Raw genomic sequence first — 19,504 nt, forward strand, 5'->3', positions numbered from 1 at the left:
ATAGGGGTTATACTTTAGGCTGTCTTTTACTTGTTATGTCTTTCCTACACAAAGCCATTCAAAATACATATAGACAAGCCTACAGAAATAAATCAAGACAGCATACTCCTTAGTATTATCTGCAGAGTAGTTGGCACCTCATCGGGTCTCTACAGGAACCACAGCCATCCCAACATACAAGGAGAGTGGCACCCATGAGAAGGTACGTATACCCAAAGAGCATGCTGGGAAAGCCAGAAACAACAGCTGCTGCCACATCAGAACAGCACAGGCACCACACACAGGCAATGCCTACAAAACAGAAACTAAGAAGCCATGCACAGACACTTCCTCTTCCTCCCCCACCACCCTTATGACAGCAGCAACAAACCTGTGATTAAACTCTTGCCAGTATCCTACTCTGCATTCCTGTCACATCAGGAATACAAAAGGGAGCCTGCTAGACGCTCCTCCACACATTGGAAGGGTTTGTGAGGTTTATAACAAGCAACACAAATATCTGACATGATTCTTGCAGAGGTTTCTGTTGCATTTTCATTTCTCCCACTCCTTTTCTTTAGCTCACCCATTTCAGAGCTCACTAGAGACCTCTTGCATTTACTATGCTTATTTTTGATTCCTTCTCGAACACTGAAAAGTCAGGAATAAATGCAGTTCTTCAGGAAGTCACCTTCTATAAACTAGCAAGCACAGAGCACAATTCTACTAAGCTGCCACACACAAACTCTAGAAGTTCAATTCTAAATCCTGCCCAGCACCAAGGCTGATAGGGTGACACCGTGAAAAGCAAGAGAAAACAAGTCAGGCCTCAATTTTCTGTCAATACTAATATGCAGCCTTCTGAGACTATAAAACCCAGCATCAACACTCAACTGACGCACAGGTCTCAACCACATTACCATCTAATTCACCATGACCAGATTTGGGGAACCTGGTGAAAATAAGCGAAGTGCCTGGGTTACAATGCAGTCCTTGAGCAATGGCCCAGACAAAGCCTTTGGCATATTTTCATGGCTGAGTATCTGCATTTCAGCCACAGATGCAAATAATATAACTTCTTCTCTGGATTAAAAGGGCTGGATATTCAACCTCAAACTCTGTATCTACAGTTCTGATTTCAATGGGAATCGCATGAATGTCACCCCCTCCCAAACCAGTATGTCAATCATAAGTCACCAAATCAATGATGACCCTTAGAAATAGGGAAACATCAACTGAAAACTGAAATCTAAAAAGACAGTATGTGATCAAACATCCATACACACATTTGGTGACCCATTAAATCAAAGAGGCTGCTAGCAGAGAGACTGTGTCCTCCTATAAGCAGGTGGTCAAACAGCCCCAAACCTGCAGAAGGCTCAGCATCTCAAGCTAGTCAAGCTCAACAAGAAAAGATCACACTTTCAGAGTTTAGTAGTTTTACCCTAAATGAGAAAGCTCCATATGTGGAGGAGGCAAGGAGGGAAGAAACCACAGAGCTCGTAGGGAAGGAGAATAGTGTGCCACTGCATGATGAAGAACAAGCCGTAATGCTCATTCATAAGGCTAACTGATTAAAGTTTCAGGTACAACTTCAGTCTGGGCACTTCTGAACTTCTGAGTGCTTGCTTTTTTAACCTTGACCTACAGATAACTTTGAATGCAATACAAAAATAAGTTGCAGGTCAGCTGACTTATAATACCTGCCATGAGAAGTGATCCCAAAGCGCATCTAATTTTACTTTCTAGTATATTTTATAAGGATAACATACTGTCATCCTGATGATGAAGCAAACAATGATACTAATCCCCAAAAGTAGCAGAAAAAAAGCATGGGCACTACTCTTCCATTTTTCTAATTCTTTGATTCTTAAAAAGAAAAAAAGTTTGTTACGCTGTTCTACAGCCACAGTGCAAGTTACCGTTGAACAAGGAGGAGGTTCCACTCCACTACCAGCCACATATTCCCACTGCTTCTCTTGTGCCAGCAAAACCATTTAAGCACCCACATAGCTGGCAGAAACAAAAACACCACATTAGTTTGTCTTCAGTTTGATCAGTTCCTGGGTCAGACCCATAGGTAAGGGAATTCAGATTCCTACCTGCACAGGCATCCTAGCTGGTTCCAGGGAAAGGACAAGAGTCTCCTGCTGGTTGCAGCCTACGCCTACATGAGCTTAAAGTGTGAAAGAGCTGAACTCAGAAGGTGGCTAAACCAAAACTCCTGGCGGCTGGAAGCAGATCCTAGACACTGTCCCCTTTCTCATTTCAAAACTAAATACTGCTTACTTGCTCCTTTCCCGCATAAGGAGCATGCCAAACTGCCACAAGGGACATAATGGACAACCACAGTAGAAACTATCCTAGAAAAGACACACACACTGTTCAGAAGAGGATCTACCAGTACATCCTAACCTTTCCACCCCTGTGGTCTTAAGAGATTCCTAGAGTAATGATTTCATACAGCAACTTCCTTCTCAAGGAGCCAAAAGTCAATTCCCTTGCTCTCTCACAAGTCCTTATTGTACAGCAAACAAAGGCAATGTCATTAGAAGGAAGCTTTAAACCAGCCTAACAAGCTCTAACCAGGATGGCACAGGTTGTTCATCTAGATGCTTGGATATAGCTGTGCTGAAAACGTCAAGGAGAGTATGAAACACTCTGATGCCATCAGAGGAAAATTTAGCATTAGAACAATTCAAATTGAAAACAAGAGTTTTATGTAGCTGAAACATCAACCCAATGTCATCTTGCTATATACAGAGCGCATACTTGATCTTCTCAAAATGCATCACTTTGCCCCCAGCTCAAAAACAAAGCACTTACCTTGGGGCAGGGCTAAACTAATCCAGTCACAGAAAAATATTCTACAATCTCAATGACAAGAAACCGTTACAGATTATCAAGATATCCCTAACAGGCCTATTTAGAGTTATGATAGCAACAACTAATAACTGATATACTTAATTCTGAAAGACTTAAAAGGTCCTGTCAGAATTTCTGAAAAAAGGAAATCAAAGTCTTAGCTCAGTGACGTATGACTAGAATATAGTATTTTTCTACATCAGAAATCTGACCATACATACATAGATCAATATATCAGCTGCATATGACAGTTCAATATAAAACAACTTTGTGTAAGATATTTTAGTATACTGTTTTGTGAGACAAAATACCAACTAACAAATCAGTCTACTGGCTGTAGAAATATTACATTAAGAATACACAAACATTCAAGACCAAACCATTCTGGAACCACTCAGCACTTCATAAGCAAACATCAGAACATGGGATTCAGCTTTGGAAGCTCTGAATACCAAGTTAAACCAGGTGAATCTGAAGAGCAGAAAAGCAGATGAAACAGAAACACAAAGAGACAGGCTGAAATGAGAAAGGCAGCACACACTACAGCACACTGGCGGGAAGAAAAACAGGGGCCTTGCCGATTCAGAGCTTTAAGATGGAGGGTTGCAGAGCCTGACACCAGTTCGAATTCAGAGTAGCTGAGAAAGGAAGAGGAGTCAGTACCAGCTCTCCTAATCCAAGTCCTACCTGGAAACCCAATGGAAGGTTGTTGGTTAAGGTCCAGGTCCGCAGACCACTAAATGAGTGAGCGCATCCATCTCCAGGGACAGCAAGCTGGCACCTTCCACCAGCACAGCTCCCGGTAAGCATTGGGACAGGCAGTCTTACCACAGCCTGCCCACACCCCTTCCTCTACAGGGATGTGTGCAGGAAGGGCCCCCAACCCCACTGGCTTCCTCACCATGTTGGTTTCATGTTACCACCGTGGTGCCTGGAGCTCCTTCCTGCCAGCAGCTTCTGTGGAATGGAAGGGCACAAAGGGAGGGGACGCTAGATCTGCTCCCCTGGCAGGGCCCTCAGAGCCAGGCAGGGGCAGCACAGTCCTGCCAGGGTGCTGCCCTTGCTGCTCCTAGGGCTCTCCCCACACCGGGGGACCCCACACAGAGAGATCCCAACCAGACCTGCTGCCGCAGCTGTCCCCCAGAAGGTCCTTGTACAGGCATGCAGCTGGGTCTTCCCCGCCCCCAACCCGTGGACATGCCTGGCTTTCCCTCTCCTCTCACCAGACCTTGCCCAGCTCCCCCTGCTCCTCACCTGGCAGGACCCCGCTGGCCCCCTGGCTTGTCCCTCCATCTCACCAGCTTGCTCCCTTGCTCGCACCCCCCCCACACACACAGGACCACGCCTGGCTCCCCCCCTCCACCTCACAGGACCTCGCCTGGCTCATCCCCCACACAGACACACACACAGAGCACTGCGCCTGCCTCGCCGCCCCTGCCCCCCTACGGGATCGCGCCCGCCTTGGCCTCCCCCCACCCCCTCACAGGACAGCGCCCGCCTTGGCCTCTTCCCCCCCTCCCATGGGATCGCGCCCGCCTTGGCCTCCCCCCACCCCCTCACGGGACCGCGCCCGCCTTGGCCCCTCCCCCTCCACGGGACCGCGCCCGCCTTGGCCCCCCCCCCCGGGATCGAGTCTGCCTCTTCTCCTTCCCCTCACGATACCACGCCTGGCTCTTCCCCACTCTCTCCCTCCTCACAGGAGAGCGCCTGGCTCTCACCTCCCTCCCTCCCCTCACTTGGAGCGCGCCTGGCCCTCGCCTCCCTCCCCTCACGGGAGCGCGCCTAGTGCAACGCCCTCCGTCCCTCAGCCTGGCCCTAGTCCCGGCCCTCTCCCGGTGCCGCTCACCAGAGCCGAGCTCTGCCTGCCCAGCCGGGGGGCTGGCGACACCGAGCCCCCCAGCTCCGTCGCTCCCCGCCGCCCGCTGCCTGCCGCTCGAATCAACAACAAGATGGCGGCCGCTGAGGAGGCAGGGCCCCGTTGCTTGCCGTCATAGCAACCGCGCCGTCCAAAGCCCGCCCCCTCGAGTGTTGCAGCAATCAAAAACTGAGCCCCTGCCCCCGGGCGCGCGGTGAAATGCTGACAGGTCAAATCTGATGTCACTCAAGCGCAGGGCTCCCCCGCCCCATCCGTGCAGGAACGGCCTCCGGATTGCACCGCACGTTACGCACACGTGACGCCCTCGACTACTCCGCCTCCCCTCGGGCTGCGGCTTCTCATTGGCTATCTGGGGAGCTGCACTCGGCCAATAGGGACGCAGGATGCCGTCAAACGGGCGCGGGGTGGTGGTGCGTGCGGGCGGCGGGAGCGCGCGCGGGCGGCCGTTGCTGGGGGTAGTGTCACGTCAGGCCGGGCCGGGCCGTGAGGGGAGGCCTCCGGGGACGGTGCTGGCCCGCTCCCTGCGCTTCCTCACCGCCCCGGCCGCGGGGCTGGAGCTGCGCGGGGGACTGGCGGCATCGCCCAGTGCCCTGGCAGCCCTTTGCAACACCGGCCCCATCCTCCTCATGGCGCCCAGGGCCGGCTGGGGGTCACAGCGAGACAGCTGTCGGCGTAGCCTTCGTCCCCGGGCCTCCTTCCTACCCTGGTGATCGCCAGCTCTGAGTAAAATAACGCATGTTATTTTTACCCAGTTGTGCTGCCTGACGTGTACTGCTTTTGAAACTGTTTGCTTCTCTGATCGCTGTTGAGCCATGAGCAAAATGTTTTCACAGATCAGTGTAATAAAAGGTTTCGTTCCTGACTGGTCATGGTTCAAATGTCATCGTTTCTGTGTAAAGCTAAGCTTCGCTGGCCTTCATCACTTTATAGGTATCTATGCTGCCTCTCGCTTCCTCGCCCAGCCACTCAGCGTCGTAAGAGCCTCCCGCAGTCCTGCACGTGCAGTTCTTGTCCTTATGACTCCGAAACGCTGCGTCCCCAGCAAGGCTGTCGCTGCCTCTCCCAGGCTGGTCTGGGCAGCCTGCCTTCCCCCCGAGTCCTGCGGGCTGCGCTCCTGACCCCTCTCTGCTGTGAAACCTGACTGTTCGCTCCTGCTCCGCTTCCTCCCTTTCAGACAGTTACTCCCCAAATTAATTTTATTTCCTCTTACACCGCCAGTACTTCATTTCTCGAAAAGGTGATGGGAGGCGTCCTGTTGAGTGCTTCTTTGAAATTCAAATAGCCAGCAGGTCTGGCTGTTTCCCTTCTCCCTGTGTTTATTGACTCCTTCAAAGAGCGCCAGTGTGTTAGCGAGGCCCTGTTAACTCCTCCGCAGAATGTCACGTTTACCTGTGCACACACTAATTCCACTCTTCGTCACAATTAAGAAACCCATGTCCTCCGACTGAGAGCTGCCACCCATTTGTTCCTGAAGCAGCTGAACCCAGAGGCTCTCAGCGAGGAAGGGGGCATGAGGGGCATGGGACACTGTGGGGCCTGGCGTGGCACTAATGGGGAGCTGCAGACCTGCTTTCAGGACATTAATTGCTCTTGATTCCTCATGGACTCTCAGTCCCAGCGTAGCCACACTTTTGCCTACTCCAGGGGCCCAGAGAGTGGTCCTGCTCGCCCTGCACTCACCCTCAGAAACGGCCAAATGCTGGGCACTGTCCTGCACAGACAGCATTGCAAAGCTGGTATCCCTCAGCCCTGATGCAGGAAACGGCATCATCATGAGTCTGGGCAAAAGTTTCTGAAAATTACACATGATGGAGCTTGCTCCAAACCACCTCTCTGTGGAGGACTGCCTGCTCTCACCCCCACTGAATCGCATCCAAAGGCTACTGAAATGTTGCCTGCACCTTGCTGCAAGCAGAGCAGATCTCACCAAGCATGCGGCACATTCTCCATGGTGCTGGTCCCTGCTGAGGGCCTGGTGCCGGCCGTAACCATGAGCCTGGCCCCTGGGTCGTTCCACTCGGGGCCCCTGATGGGACAACATGCTAGTGACTGCCACCGCTGGACTAACAGGCTGGTCATGACAGCAGAATGCAAGTTGTGCTCCTGTTTATTGGATCTGTGCTGCTTGGTGCAGCTTGCTGGAGGAGCTCCTCTGGCAGCGAAGAACCCATCCTCTTTCCAGGGATGAAGGATGCACAGGGTTTCTCTGCCAGGCCCTTGGTGCTGTGTTTGGCAGGCCGTGTGGGGAGCTGCAGGTACTCTTCAGCTGAGTCCCTTGCTGGTTTTGGGCCTCTGGCTGCTCAGATCCAGCAACGTACCCCCGTGACACTGTTGAAGAGAGAGTCCCTGCACATGCCTGGAGAGGGGATGCAGCACTCAGCCATCGTGGTGCAGGGCTCTCTCTGGCCAGCACCCATCTCTCCCATGCCCCAAACCCATGCCAAGCCACTGCCCTGAGGAAAACAAAACACGGCTGCCCAGGGAGCCATGGGGTGGTGATGGGGTGGCCCCCTTCTGCTCCTGGAGGGGCTGGGGGTCAGGCGAAGGAAGCGCCTTCACGTGGGTCCCGGGCACGGCTGTCAAACTGCACCTGTGCAAGAGCATGGAGAGGGTGCTGAGGGCCAGCGGTGCCATCCTGCACCCCTCCAGCAGGGCACACACCCTCGCTGCTGCAGCGCAGTATTGTGGGCGCTGGCACATACCAGGCTGCCGGCGTCAGGGCGGCCCCGCTCCTTTTTCCCCTTCTGCGGGGCTCCAGCCCTCTGCTCTGCCAAGTCCCGAGAGCTGCAGATGGGAGGACAGGATGAGCCAGGGGCCTTCAGCCTTGCGCACCATCACCCATGGGCTGTCTGAGAGCACTGGAGCCCTTTATCAGGGCGTTAATGAGGTGCTGAACAGTCCCAGCATCTGTCCCTTGGGGGATGCTGCCAGGAACAGGTCGCCAGACGGGCTTTGCACTGCTGATTGCACCCTGTCAAGCCCAATGGGCCAGCTGATTTTTCACCTACCTGATTGTCCACTCATCCAGCCTGTATCCCCCCAGTTTGGCTCTGAGGGCCCAGCAGGAGACTGTGTCAGAGACTGTTCCCCTGAACACCATGACCTTTCAAAGATGACTGAGAGCAGCCTTGCTACAACATGGGCCGGCTCTCAGCACCCTCAGGTGCAGCACGTCGGGTCCCATGGACTCACATGGGCCAAGTTCTCTCCAGTAACTCAGTCCTCCTTCACTGCTGGTCGTTATCTCCTTCTTGAACCCTGCCTCTAAGTGCAGAGGCCTGGGAGACCTTGCCAGTGAACCAAGGCAAAAAACGTATTGAAAACCTCAGCCTTGTCTGTGTAGCTATCACTGTACCTACAAGCCTGGGCAGTGTTTCTAAATGCCTCCTTCAATGCCTGACCTTGCTTCCCTCTCCTGTACAAATTCCCTGTGTAGCCAAGCTGGTCTTCTGATATATCTGCTTGTTTCCTGGTACCGGGATGGACTGTTCTTGCGCTTGGAGGATGCTGTCCTTTGAGACTTGCCAGCTCCCCAGAGCCCCTTTACTCATCAGTACTGCCTCCCATGGGCTGCTACCCCCCCAGGCTCCTGGCTAAGCACCACTTCCCTAAGCAGCTCTTCCTTGTCAGCAAACAGCAGATCCATCTGTGCATCATCCCTAGTTGGCCGTTCCAGTGCCTCTGTCTGTTACCTGTATCATCAAATTATCCCCAGCTCCCTCCAGAAATCTCCCAGGCTCCTTGCTTCCTGCTGTGCTGCCCTTCCAGCCAGTGTCAGGGAGGTTAAAGTGCCCTTCAAGAACAGTGTCTGTGATCCAGAGGCTTCATTCATGTCCTCCCACAAGTGGGTGGCCAGCAACATGCTCCCACTGTGGTCTCTGTCCATTGTGTCCCACCACAGCTCAGTTTTGCTGCTTGAGGCAGGCTCCGGTGCCTTCCCTGCTGAATCTGGTCCCATCCCCAGGCTGTACCTGCAACCCACAGGCGGGGATGGAGTCTTCCTCTTGCAGCCACAAGTTCATAGGGTCCCCTGTCCTGGGGATCGCCATCAACTGCTCAGTTGAGCAGAGCCTCAAGCCATCCCTCCTTCATGGGACTTGAGCTCTCCTATCTGCAGCATCCCATTCCTCTTCATCCTCCCTGACAGCACACCTCCTCCTGGAGCACCTTCCCTGATGAATCCAGCTTCCCTCCAGTGAGGCTGTGGTTGTCCTGGCCCCAGTGAGAGACACCAGTGCTGCCGGCAGCTCCCACCCTGACGGCTGTGCCAGGGTCTTTCTCCAGCCAGTGCTGGCACTGAGCCCTGAGATGTAGCGATGTCACTGTTGTGCCATCCCATGCTGTCTGGAGCAGTTTCTGCCCCCAGCCCAGCCAGCTATATGGCTGTCCCCCAACAAAATCACCATCCCTGCACCCATCGCTCCCCATTAGGCAGCGACCCCACCAGTGCCAGACCCTCACCCGTGGGCAGACTGCTCCGTGGAGCAGCCAAGAGCAGCATTCCAGACCTAACACAGAACAAATGCAAAACACATTAAATGACCCCACTGAGAAGCACCGTGTCTCCCCATCTGGCTGCAAGGGTGCTGTGGAAGCCCAAGACAAGAACCTTGCTGAAGCTGAGGCGACCAACATCCGCTGCTGACCTTTGCTGCAAAGTCACATGTCACCCCAGGCCTATGTGGGCACCTACCTATCGCTCAGGAGCAGCTTGCTGCGGTCTCGGGCACTGCAATGAGGAGCAGAGAACAGCTCTGAGCCCCTCACCCCAGGTCAACAAGCAGGGGAAGGGCTGCAGCCCCTGGCCTTGCTTGCCAGGAGCTCTTTGGCAGCACCATGGGCTGTGCCGTGCCACAAGCCAGCAGGGCCATGGCTCTGTCAGGCCAGGGCTCACCTGTGCAGCAGGGTCCGGGCCATGCAGCCCAGGGTGGCCAGGAGCAGGGCACCAGAGACAGTCAATACTGCCACAAACCAGGCTGGTGGGTTCCAGGTTGCCTCTGTGCGTGTGATGACCAGTGGCTCCTTCCACAGTGTCTGCAAAGGCAGGGCTGAAGGGACCACGTTCGGGCTGGGAGTGGACGTCCTTGGGGCCAGGGTAGGAAGGATGGACTGCCTGGCCATGGGGGTGCCGGTCACGTGGGTTGAGCCAGGACCCCAGCTCGGTTTTGTGGAGGAGGCCCCCGCTTACCGTGCGCCGGGCAGTGGTCCTGGGTGGTGCCGTGGTGGTCCAGGGGATGACATGCACCACCAGCATCACCGTGGTGCTGCGGCGTGGGACACTAGGGCCACCCCACACCTCCACCAGCAGCACAAAGGTGCGGGGCTCGGCATGGCCATTGGGGACGTGGAAAAGGGTGTTACCCTCCAGCCGAAAATGCCTGTCCTCATTGCCTGGACAAGAGGGTCTGCTGAGGGCCCCGGCCACAGCGGGAGGCTGGGCTACGCAGCAGCTCAGCTGCTCCTCACCTCTGATGATGGCGTAGGACAGCGTGGCACCATTGCGGCTGCCCTGGCATGCCAGGCGGGTGACAGGCTGGCGGGTGGCTGGCTTGGCTATGATCCGCAGCTCCTGCACCTCAGGTGTGCACACCGGCACCTCGCTGAGCGCAGCCTGCCAGGAGCAGAGGTGGCCCTGCTTTGCCTTGCCCAGCTCCCCAGCACCTCACCAGTGCATCCCAGCTGCGCTGCTGAGAAGCACCACCCAGAAATCCGGCATCAGGCCTGCCCCAGGACCAGTCGCAGCCTCCCAGGAGCTTGCTGGTGGGGCAGCCGAAGGCGCATGGTGTTGCGACCGCAGCGGCATGGCCGTGGTGCAGCGCCCGCACCTGCACGTGCACAGCCACGTCACACAGGCAGCTCCGCCGGTTCGCTGGGTCCAGGTCGTTGTGGGTGTCTGTCATCTTCACCGTCAGCCTGTAGCTCTTCTGCCACTCATAGTCCAGGGGCCCCACCACGTAGATCTCACCTGCCAGGGCAGTGCCAAGCTGCTGGGCACCCATGGGAGCGGCTGAGCCCAGCCTGGCGACAGGAAGGGGGCCCAAGCGCTCACCAGTGTGTGCATCAATGGAGAAGGGCCGGGCAGAGCCCAGGCCCCCCTCGAGGCTGTACTCGATGCTGTTCAGCGGGTAGTCGCGGTCGGTGCCGGCAATGCGCCCCACAGCAGTGCCGAAAGCTGCCGTCTCCAGCACTGTGAAGGCTGTGCCATCAGGGCATGCCGGTGTGTATTCATTCACGGGCGTCACCGTCACCAGCACGGGCACACGGGCTGCGTGGAACACACAGCGGCTCAGCTGTGCCGGTGCCATCCCACGTCCGGTGCTGGCATCGGGCCAGGCATGCCCTGGTGGGACAGGCCAGGGGACACCGGGGACAGTGGCACTGCCCGTGCCCTCAAGGTGGGCATCTCTGGGGCAACAGGAGAGAAACTTCATCCTGCAGTCCAGGGTTTCGGGGGTCCACAAGGGGCTTTCTCCACCTCAGTCTGTTGTTGGCCCAGCCCCCATCAGTCCGTATGCAAGATCCCAGGCGCCAGGGGGGGATGTGGGCACAGGGGTGTGCGGGGAGGTGGGCACGCAGCACTCACTGCTCCGTGGGGGCCGACCTCCCGCCGTCACCACAATGGTGGCTGTGAGCTGGAAACCCACAGCGACTGCAGCCTCGGAGTCATAGTCCAGGGTGGCATTGACCTGCTAAGTCCAGACAAGGAGGTCACGCAGGCCTGGGGGGCTGCACAACGGGGGTGTCCTGCAGAGCCAGAGTATCCCACAGAGCTGGAGGTGCCAGCAGAGCCAGGGTGCCCACAGAACCAAGGGTGCCCCACCCAGGGGTGCCCCGCAGAGCCAGGGTGCCCTGCAGAGCTGAGGCTGTCCCGCAGAGCCAGGGTGCCCTGCAGGGTTGGGGTGTGCTGCTGCACTGGGGTGTTTGCAGACACAGGGTGTCCCGTGGAGCTGCTGCCATGCCAGGGAAGCAGGGGGGAGGAACTGGTGGGACTGAGGGGGCAGAGCACTTCAGGGAGCCCCCCAGCTCTGGGCCTGGCATGACTGCACATAGCAGGTAGATGGACGCCACCATCCCGCTCACTTCCCATCCAATGTCCACCGCCCCAAGCTCACCAGCCACCTGAACCATGCCTGCAGGCCCGCTTTGCCCCAGCCCTGCTGACCTGCAGCTGTGGCCCCTCCATGCGGAAGAGGGAGCGTGAGGCTGGGGCACCCTCGACGGTGTAGTGCAGAGAGCCGTTGGCGCTGGCAGGGTCTGTGCACCTCAGCAGCACTAGGGTCCTGCCGGTGGGCACTGTCTCGGGCACCTGGGACCTGCAGAAAGGCAGGCAGCAGGGCTCAGCTCCTCTCCCACCACGCTCCGGGATGCCATGGTCCCTCGGGAATGGCATCCTCGAGAATGCAGGAAGTAACTGTCCCCACCACCACCACGTGACCTCCAGCAGCAGCCCCGTGGCCATCTCCCCAAGCAGTGCCAGGATCCCGTGACTCCCCATGTGGCACCAAGCCCCGCAGCCCGTACACATAGAGGGCTGGGGCGCAGCGTGGTGCCTGCTGGCTCCTCCTCTGCACAGTGATGTTGAGTGTCATGGTCGCACGGTCCATGGGGTTCAGCATGTCGTAGGCCTGGACGAGCAGCTGGGTGTGGGCCGCCTGCGGGAAGCGCTCCAGGTCTAACCGGTGGGCACTGCGGATCTCACCAGTCACTGTGGGGCATGGAGGGAGCCTCACGCTGGGCCGGGGTGGCCCAGATGGAGACAGGCTGCTAAGATGGTGGGGATGTCCCAGGGGACCCTTCTGCAGGCCCTGCTCACCCTCATCAACAGTGAAGAGCGCCGGTGCCGCTGGAGCAAGGATGACATAGCGGACCTTGTCACCACTGGCGTGGACCTGCGTGACCACCTTCAAGGGGCCTGTGCCCTCCGGCACTGTCACAGCCCGCCACGGCTCACTGTGGGCACAGGCATGTGGCATGGCATGGCATGAGTCCAGCCAACCCTGGCCCAGCCCCAGCCCCAGCCCCACTCACGTGAAGTTGACCTGGGGACGGCGCGATGGCAGCAATTCCACTGTCACGGCCCCGCTGCAGTTGTGCCCATGACGGTCCGTCACCACAATCTCCAGCCTGAACACCTGCAGGCAACACCAGGGCGAGAGGCCGGGGGACAGCCAGGAGTAGGGGCCACCCGCCTGCCAACAGCAGCCCCGGGTCTGTGGGATGGGGATGGGGATAGGGATGACGATGGGGATGGGGACAGGGGATGAGGATAAGGGACAGAGACAGGAGTCAGTACAGAGATGGGGATAGGGACAGGGATAGAGATAGGGTTGGGGATAGGGATGGGGATAGGGACAGAGACAGGGATAGGGATGAAGATGGAGGTGGAGATGAGGATGGAAATGGTACAGGGGTATGGATGGAGTTGGGAAAAGGGATGTGTATGGAGATGGAGACAAGGACAGAGATGGAGAAGGGATGGGGATGGGAATAGGGATGGGGATAGGGACAGAGATGGAGATGGGAACAGAAATGGAGATGGGGACAGACGCAGACGAGGATGGGGTTGAAGATGGAGACAGTGTTGCAGATGAGGATGGGGACAGGAATAGGGATGGGGATGGAGGTGGAGACAGGATGGGGATGGGCATAGAGTCAGGGATGGGGACTGCAAGGAGCTGGGTGCCCATCTGGTGAGGGACAAGCTGCTGAGAGCCGTGGGCAGGGCCAGCAAGGGGCTAACCCCAACCAGGCTGGGAGAGGGGCGATACCAGGACTGGGAGACCTTGGCACTCACCTGGGTGCTGCCTCCAGGGTCAAAGCCGCTGTCAGGTGCCAGCACGGTGCCCCATTCAGTGAGGACAAGTGGTGTGTCATCGTTTTTGAGGTAGAACTGCAGAGAGACCGGCACAAAAGGGAGAGCGGAAACCTCCCGTCCCCCATGTCCTTGGCAGCATCCCACATCCCCCTTCTCCCCAGCCATCCCCCAAAAGCTGACAGAGTGCAGGAGGTTGGAGTCCCCCAAGCAGTTGTCCCTTGCTGGGGGGAGCTGCAGGACCCCACCGCACCCAGGACTCACTGTCAGCTCTCTGGCCAGCTGGAAGGGCACCACAGTGTATAGTGGCGTTCGGGGTGCCACGTCTGCTGGGACCTGCACCACGTCTCCTTCTGCAGCACAACGTGGATGCCAAGAGAAGCCTGGCGTGAGCTGGGGTGGCCGAAAGCTGCCCACCCCCTTGGCTGCACCCCATCCCTGCAGCACCAGGCGCCCCATCTCACCGCTGCTGGCACCGACCGTTACCTGTGCTGGCAAACCTGGCAGCACAGTGGAGCGCCTGGGCCGCCGTCACCCTGATGAAGAGCTGCCCTTCAGCCTCGTCCTCCCCATGGCAGGCAACCCGCAGCGTCAGCACGTACTGGTTCACCCGGTGGGCATCAAGTGCTGCCCCAGCGTGCAGCGTGATCTGCCATGGTGGCACAGTGCTCAGCAGGGCACACTCTACCCGTGGTTGTCCCGGCCGAACTCCCTGCCCTCAGCGGGCCTGGCTGTGGCTCCGGGCACCGCCGCCCGGCTGTACCTCAGCCTGAAACGTGGACGCGGGCGTGTGGTTGGTGCTGATGGCGATGGGGTTGAAGGGATTGCCGAGCTCGACGCTGTGCACGGTGACGTTGGGGTCGAAGGGGCTGCTGGGCTCGACGCGGGCCAGCATGACCCTGGGGTTGCTGCTCACGTTGCTGCAGGCCAGCGTCACCTTGGCCACGAGAGTGCCCGGTGCCGTGTCCTCGCTCACGGTGACAATGCGCGGCAGGCCGAGCAGGGCTGGCAAGGGCAGATGCCCAGGGACCGGGCTCAGGTCAGGGCCTCACCACCAATGCACACCAGACTAGAGGGTTGCCCAGCCACTTTTAGGGACCCCCGTCCCTGCACCCTGGCCCCTGTGCAGCAGGCACGGTGGTGCCCAGGGCACCCTGCTCTTACCTGAGGCTCTGACAAAAGACCCTGGAAAAAGGAGGAGACAGTGTCACCCCAGCCTGCCAGGGAACCCCCAACACTGCCCCAGTTATGCTGTGGAGATGCCCTGCCGATGCCCAGAGGTGCCCCAGTGAAGCCCTAGAGATGCCCCAGTGATGCCCCGGTGATGCTCCCCCTGTCCCACCTGATTCCTTGCCAGGCGGCTGCCACCCACCCCATACCCATCCTGGTAAACGGGGCCAGCTGGGGGGGACCCTGCCCCCCCGCCCCGTTGCCCTGTTCTTGCCCCCCCCCCGCCCCGAATCTGGCAAGGCACAGGCACTGGACCGCCATGGCCAGGAGGTAAATACCTGGGGCATGGAAGGAGAGGAGAAGGAGGAGGAAAGCGAGACGGCTGTGCGTGCCCATGGCGGTAGGTAGCTCTGTTTGGGACACGCCAGAGCTTGTTGCCATGGGTGCTGGGCACCACCCAGGCCCTGGCATGACGCCGGCCACTTGCGGTGCCTGGTCCAGCCCCAGGGCGGTGGGACAGGGCATTGCCCCGGCAGCCACAGCCTCTGCAGGCAGGGACCGTCATCCTAGCTGTGCCTTGATCCCGGGGAGGGAGGGGACTTGGGGGCGACAGGGACATGTCGTGCACAGCCTAGACCCTATCTGGGGTTTTAACCAAGTCGCAATTGCCGCTCACCGGCTGCAGAGCACGCGGGTCTCTCCAGGACGCCTGGGCCCGTGGCCACCAGAGGGCACGGCACTCCACCGTGCCAGAGGTGCCAGAGGCGCCCGCTCACGCCCCGGCTGCCGGGACCAGCCTGGCCTGGCACAGCTGCTCCCGCCGCCGGCGAAAGCCTCGATTTTCGGCAGCAGCCTGGCGAGGGCCTTGCCGGGTGCGTGCCAGCCTGCTGCGAGCCGATACGAGGCGGCACCACCCTGGCTACACGGCAGGAGCACGGCGGTAGCAGGCACAGGGTCCCCCCAGCTCACGCGTGACGACTGGAACCAGCTTTGGCGGGGGTGGCAGGGACGAAGGAAATGATGCTCCGCAAAGTTTTGCTGCCACGTCAGCCGCTGACTTGCTGCTTTGCCATGTTACACACTTGGGAGCTGGAAAAATTAGCTGGGAGCTAATTTTTGGCCTTGTTCTCCTTCATTTGCAAACCAGAGTGATGTCTCCCAGAATTAATATTAAGTGTTATTAGCTACCAATTAATAGACGCTGGCGGAGTGCCACCCGTTTGGCTGTGGGTCACCTTTCTCCTCTTCAAGTAGGCAAATGTTTGCTCAGCGGGGGGTGGTGGTGCAGGGGGGGTGGGGGGGGGAGGGGGGGCCTCTTGCAGCCTGTGCTGGCTCGCTGTGCCAGCCGATGGCTCGGGCTCACAGCCTGGCCCGCAGGGGTCGGTCCGTCTGCCTGGTTTTTGTACTGGGGTTGCAGTTCTTCCAGCCGAAGCTTCCCAGCCTCACTGCGCCCAGTCTGCTGCACCCCACAGCCCGGGGCCCAGCCCGGGTACCGCAGGGCTAGGACAGAGCGGGGCAGGGCACCCGTGCCCCCGGGAGCGTGGCGATGCCCAGCAGCGGGGGGACAGGGCGGTGGGGCACCCGGAGGGCAGAAGCAGGGGGAAGGAGCCGGTGTCATCGGGATACGAGGGGGGCACCGGGCCCGGGGTCCTGCCCTGCCCGGAGGGGCGCTGGGTCCCGCGTCGCCGGGGCACCGCGTCCTGCCTGGCCCCGCTGCACCCCGCGCTCCCGCCCTGCCTAACCGGGGCCCCGGGGGCCGCCGCTCCCCGCCAGGCACCGGCTCCTGCACAGCCCGAGCCGGGCAGCGGCTCCCGCTCCGCCGGGGCCCCGGAGCGCCGAGCGGGGCGCGGGGCGGGGCGGCGGGGCCGGGGCCGGTGCGGGCCGGGCTCACGTTACGGCGGCCCCATTGGCTGCGGCGGGCGGGGCGGTGCCGCCGCTGCCGCCGCCGCCGCCGCCGCCGCCGCCGCCGCCGCCGCCGCGGCGAAGCGAGGCGAGGCGAGGGCCGGGAGGCGGCGGGGCGCTGCGCCGCGCTCCGCTCCGCTGCGCCGGGGCCGCCGGGCATGCACAGCGCCCGCCTGGACGCCCGCCTCGGCCAGCTCCGCGCCGACGTGGTGAGTGGCCGCGGGCCCCGGGCGGGGCGGGGGGAACCGGCCCCGGGACCCCCCCGGCCGGCGCCGCTGCCCCCCCACGGCGGTGGCAGCGCCGTGATGTCAGAGTGCCCCGCACGGCGGTGCTGATGATCTCAGCGCCGTGACATCACGCGTGGGGCCGAGCGGCGCCCACCGCGCCCCGCGGGAAGGCCGGGAGGACGCGGGGGTCCCGGGTGCCCGGCAGGACGCAGGGGGTCCCGGGCCCTGGCTGATGGAGGGGACACGGGTGGCGGCCGTCGGGGCGCCAGCCCCAGCGCTGTCACTGCCCTGGCCCCGCTCGCAGCCGTGCCACCGAGCCCGGCCCGGGGCCGCGAGGGGCCGCGGGACCCTGCGGTGACAGCCTGGCTGCGGGTGGCCCGTCCGGGCCCGCGGGCCCTCCTGGGGCCTGCCGCACCGTCCCTGCCGTCCCGCAGCTCCGCAGCCGGCACCAGGGTCCCTGGCCAGCGCCGCAGCAGGGCCCGCGGCCAAGAGGGTGTCGCGTCCCCCCAGCAGGGATGGGAACGGGGCCTGGCCCGGAGAGCAGCTCCGGACGCGGCTTGCCGTAGGGGGCTGCTATAATCGGACACCAAAGCGAAGGGTCCTTTGCAGTCCGCTTTTTGCCGTCTCAAAGCCGAGAGGAAAGCAGACGTAAATCCCTGTATTTTTGGTTCAAACAATGGAATTCAAGTAAAAGGAGCGGCCTGGCTCCTGAAACGAACAGTTCCCTCAAATACTCGCTTGGGAAAACTTGTTGCCAGCCTCAGCTGCCCGCGGCCCCTTGCGCTCCCCTCCCCGCTGGCATTTCGGGGGGGGCTCCCGGGCCCCCGGGCCCTGACGTCACCCCGGGGTGTCCCCGACCAGAGGGCGGGTAGGGTGGGGTGGCCCTGCTGACGGGTGGGGGGAACGCCCCACCCCAGCGCCCGGGGGGGCCCACGGTCCCGAACCCAGCTCGGGCCCGGCCACGGAGGTCCCGCGAGCAGGGTGCCTGAGCAGCCACCCTAAGCGGCTTGGGGGCTGGGGGGGGGGCAGCGGCGGCGCACGGCTCCTACGTGCCGTGGCCCCCGTGTCGCTTCCCGGCAGGCCGCGGCCAGGGCTGGGCGGCTGCTTGCTCACCCCGACGTGCCGCTGCACGCCGGCCCGGCTCCGCGCAGCAGCGGCGCAAAAGCGGGACCCGGGGCTGCGGGCAAGCCGAGGCCTGCGCGCGCGGCTCCCCGCGCCCAGCGCCGGCAGACGCCGCTCCCGCGGCCCGGGCGCCGGGGCCAAGCCGCCCCCCCCCCGCCTCGCCGCCGCCGGGGTCGGCTCCGGGCGAGCTGCGGCCTGCCTGCGCGCCGGCACCGCCGTGGCGGGGGCGAATCCCCCCTCGCCGCTGCTGGGGAGCTGGGCGAGGCGTGTGCCCAGCGCCGGGCGAGGCGGGCGGCACGTGGGCCGCCTCTGCCCTCCCGTGGGCGGGCTGCCCGGGGTGACACGGGCCGGGGGGCCACCAGGCCGCCACGCTAACCTGCTTCTCCCCCCCCCAGCTGTGCCTGCGGGAAGCGGGGGCCGCGCTGCAGGCCCACATGCACTGCATGAGGCAGGCTCTGCACGACCTCAAGCGGGCGCAGGGCCCAGCCCCGCGCCCTCCGCCGGGGCCTGGGCCCTCCTGGGACCAGCGCAGCCCCAACCGGGGCTCGGACATCTCGGAGGCGGACTCGGCCTGCTGCCTGGAGCCGGGCGGCGAGGAGGACGAGCGGGCCTCGGCGGCCCGGTCCCCCCCCGCCAGCGAGCGGAGCCTGGAGTTCGACTCGGGCTACTCGGAGGTGTCGGGGGGCACGTGGCAGGAGGAGGAGGAGGCGCCCGTGCTGCGCCGGCACCCGCGGCCACCGCCCTGCCAGCGGGCGCACCGGCTCTCCGTGGGCGCCTTCCTCCGCGGCAGCTCGGGCCAGGCGCCCGCCCCGACCCGGAGGGCCCGGCCCAAGTCCACGTCCGACGCCTGCCTGGAGCAGTGGCGGGTGCTGGAGCCGGGGGATGCGCAGGACTGGACCGTATCGCTGCTGTCGCAGAGCCGCAACCGCCAGCCCCTGGTGCTGGGCGACAACTGCTTCGCCGACCTGGTGGAGAACTGGATGGACCTGCCGGAGGTGGGGGCTGAGCCGCGGCGCCTGCCCCCCGCCGAGCCCTCCCGCTGGCTGGGCAAACCCCATGGCTTCCTGCTCAACCTCTCGGGCAACGTGCGCCGCAAGCTGGCCAGCATGGCCCGGCCCCGGGCCGCCGATGGGGCCCGCCCGGGGGGCCGCGACGCTTCGAAGCGCCTCTCCTGCCCGCTGGGCCTAGGCGCCCAGCCCAAGGGCACCTACTTCCACCAGTCCCACAACAACATCGCGCAGCTGGCCACAGACTTCAACCGCTTCACGGCCCTCATGAACAGCCGGAGCCGCCAGCCCATCATCTGCAACGACGTTATCGGCTACATTTAGCCCTGCCCGCGCCTGCTTTCCCCGCTGTAAATAAACCTCGTTTTTGTACGGTACAGCCGCGGCGGCCTTTGTGGGGGGCGAGGGCTCCCCTGCGGCGCAGCAGGGCTCTCGGCACCGCAGCTGCCTGGCTCGGCAGCCCGGGCTCCCAGCAGGAGGAGGGACGGGGGTGACTGGCGTTACTGGGTGCCCCGGTGGCACAGGCCCGTGTGACAGCATGAGG

At 61.3% G+C, this 19,504-nt stretch overlaps 3 protein-coding genes across 9 annotated transcripts in view; 1 reads left to right on the top strand and 2 right to left on the bottom strand.

Moving 5' to 3' along the window:
- The window catches only part of IP6K1 (inositol hexakisphosphate kinase 1), a 42,196-nt gene extending 37,364 nt beyond the window's left edge, over positions 1-4,832 (bottom strand). For 4 of the 7 annotated variants that reach the window (XM_026106604.2, XM_064518592.1, XM_026106602.2 and 1 more), the window contains exons 1-2: positions 4,691-4,832; positions 3,532-3,801 (exon numbers count right to left, since the gene is read on the bottom strand). The gene's annotated coding sequence lies outside the window, so the exon portion shown is untranslated. The remainder of the gene's footprint in view (positions 1-3,531; positions 3,802-4,690) is intronic. The other 3 variants (XM_026106603.2, XM_026106600.2, XM_064518591.1) reach the window with 1 other exon arrangement.
- Positions 4,833-7,256: 2,424 nt separating this feature from the next.
- CDHR4 (cadherin related family member 4) lies at positions 7,257-15,098 on the bottom strand. Its single transcript, XM_064518549.1, has 20 exons — positions 15,041-15,098; positions 14,697-14,717; positions 14,296-14,537; positions 14,019-14,181; positions 13,830-13,885; positions 13,515-13,646; positions 12,749-12,852; positions 12,534-12,670; positions 12,242-12,425; positions 11,883-12,033; positions 11,304-11,406; positions 10,770-10,985; positions 10,546-10,685; positions 10,187-10,331; positions 9,909-10,111; positions 9,615-9,754; positions 9,414-9,449; positions 7,729-7,770; positions 7,423-7,504; positions 7,257-7,310 (listed from the first exon to the last, which is right to left on the bottom strand). Exons 1-20 carry the CDS (start codon positions 15,096-15,098, stop codon positions 7,257-7,259), a joined length of 2,409 nt encoding a protein of 802 aa, XP_064374619.1.
- Positions 15,099-16,615: 1,517 nt separating this feature from the next.
- On the top strand, positions 16,616-19,337 carry INKA1 (inka box actin regulator 1). Its single transcript, XM_064518594.1, has 2 exons — positions 16,616-16,813; positions 18,349-19,337. Exons 1-2 carry the CDS (start codon positions 16,763-16,765, stop codon positions 19,282-19,284), a joined length of 987 nt encoding a protein of 328 aa, XP_064374664.1. The 5' UTR covers positions 16,616-16,762; the 3' UTR covers positions 19,285-19,337.
- The last annotated feature ends 167 nt before the right edge of the window (positions 19,338-19,504 follow it).

The sequence above is a fragment of the Dromaius novaehollandiae genome, chromosome 12 (assembly GCF_036370855.1).
Source record: "Dromaius novaehollandiae isolate bDroNov1 chromosome 12, bDroNov1.hap1, whole genome shotgun sequence".
In the NCBI taxonomy this organism is placed as follows: Eukaryota; Metazoa; Chordata; class Aves; order Casuariiformes; family Dromaiidae; genus Dromaius; species Dromaius novaehollandiae.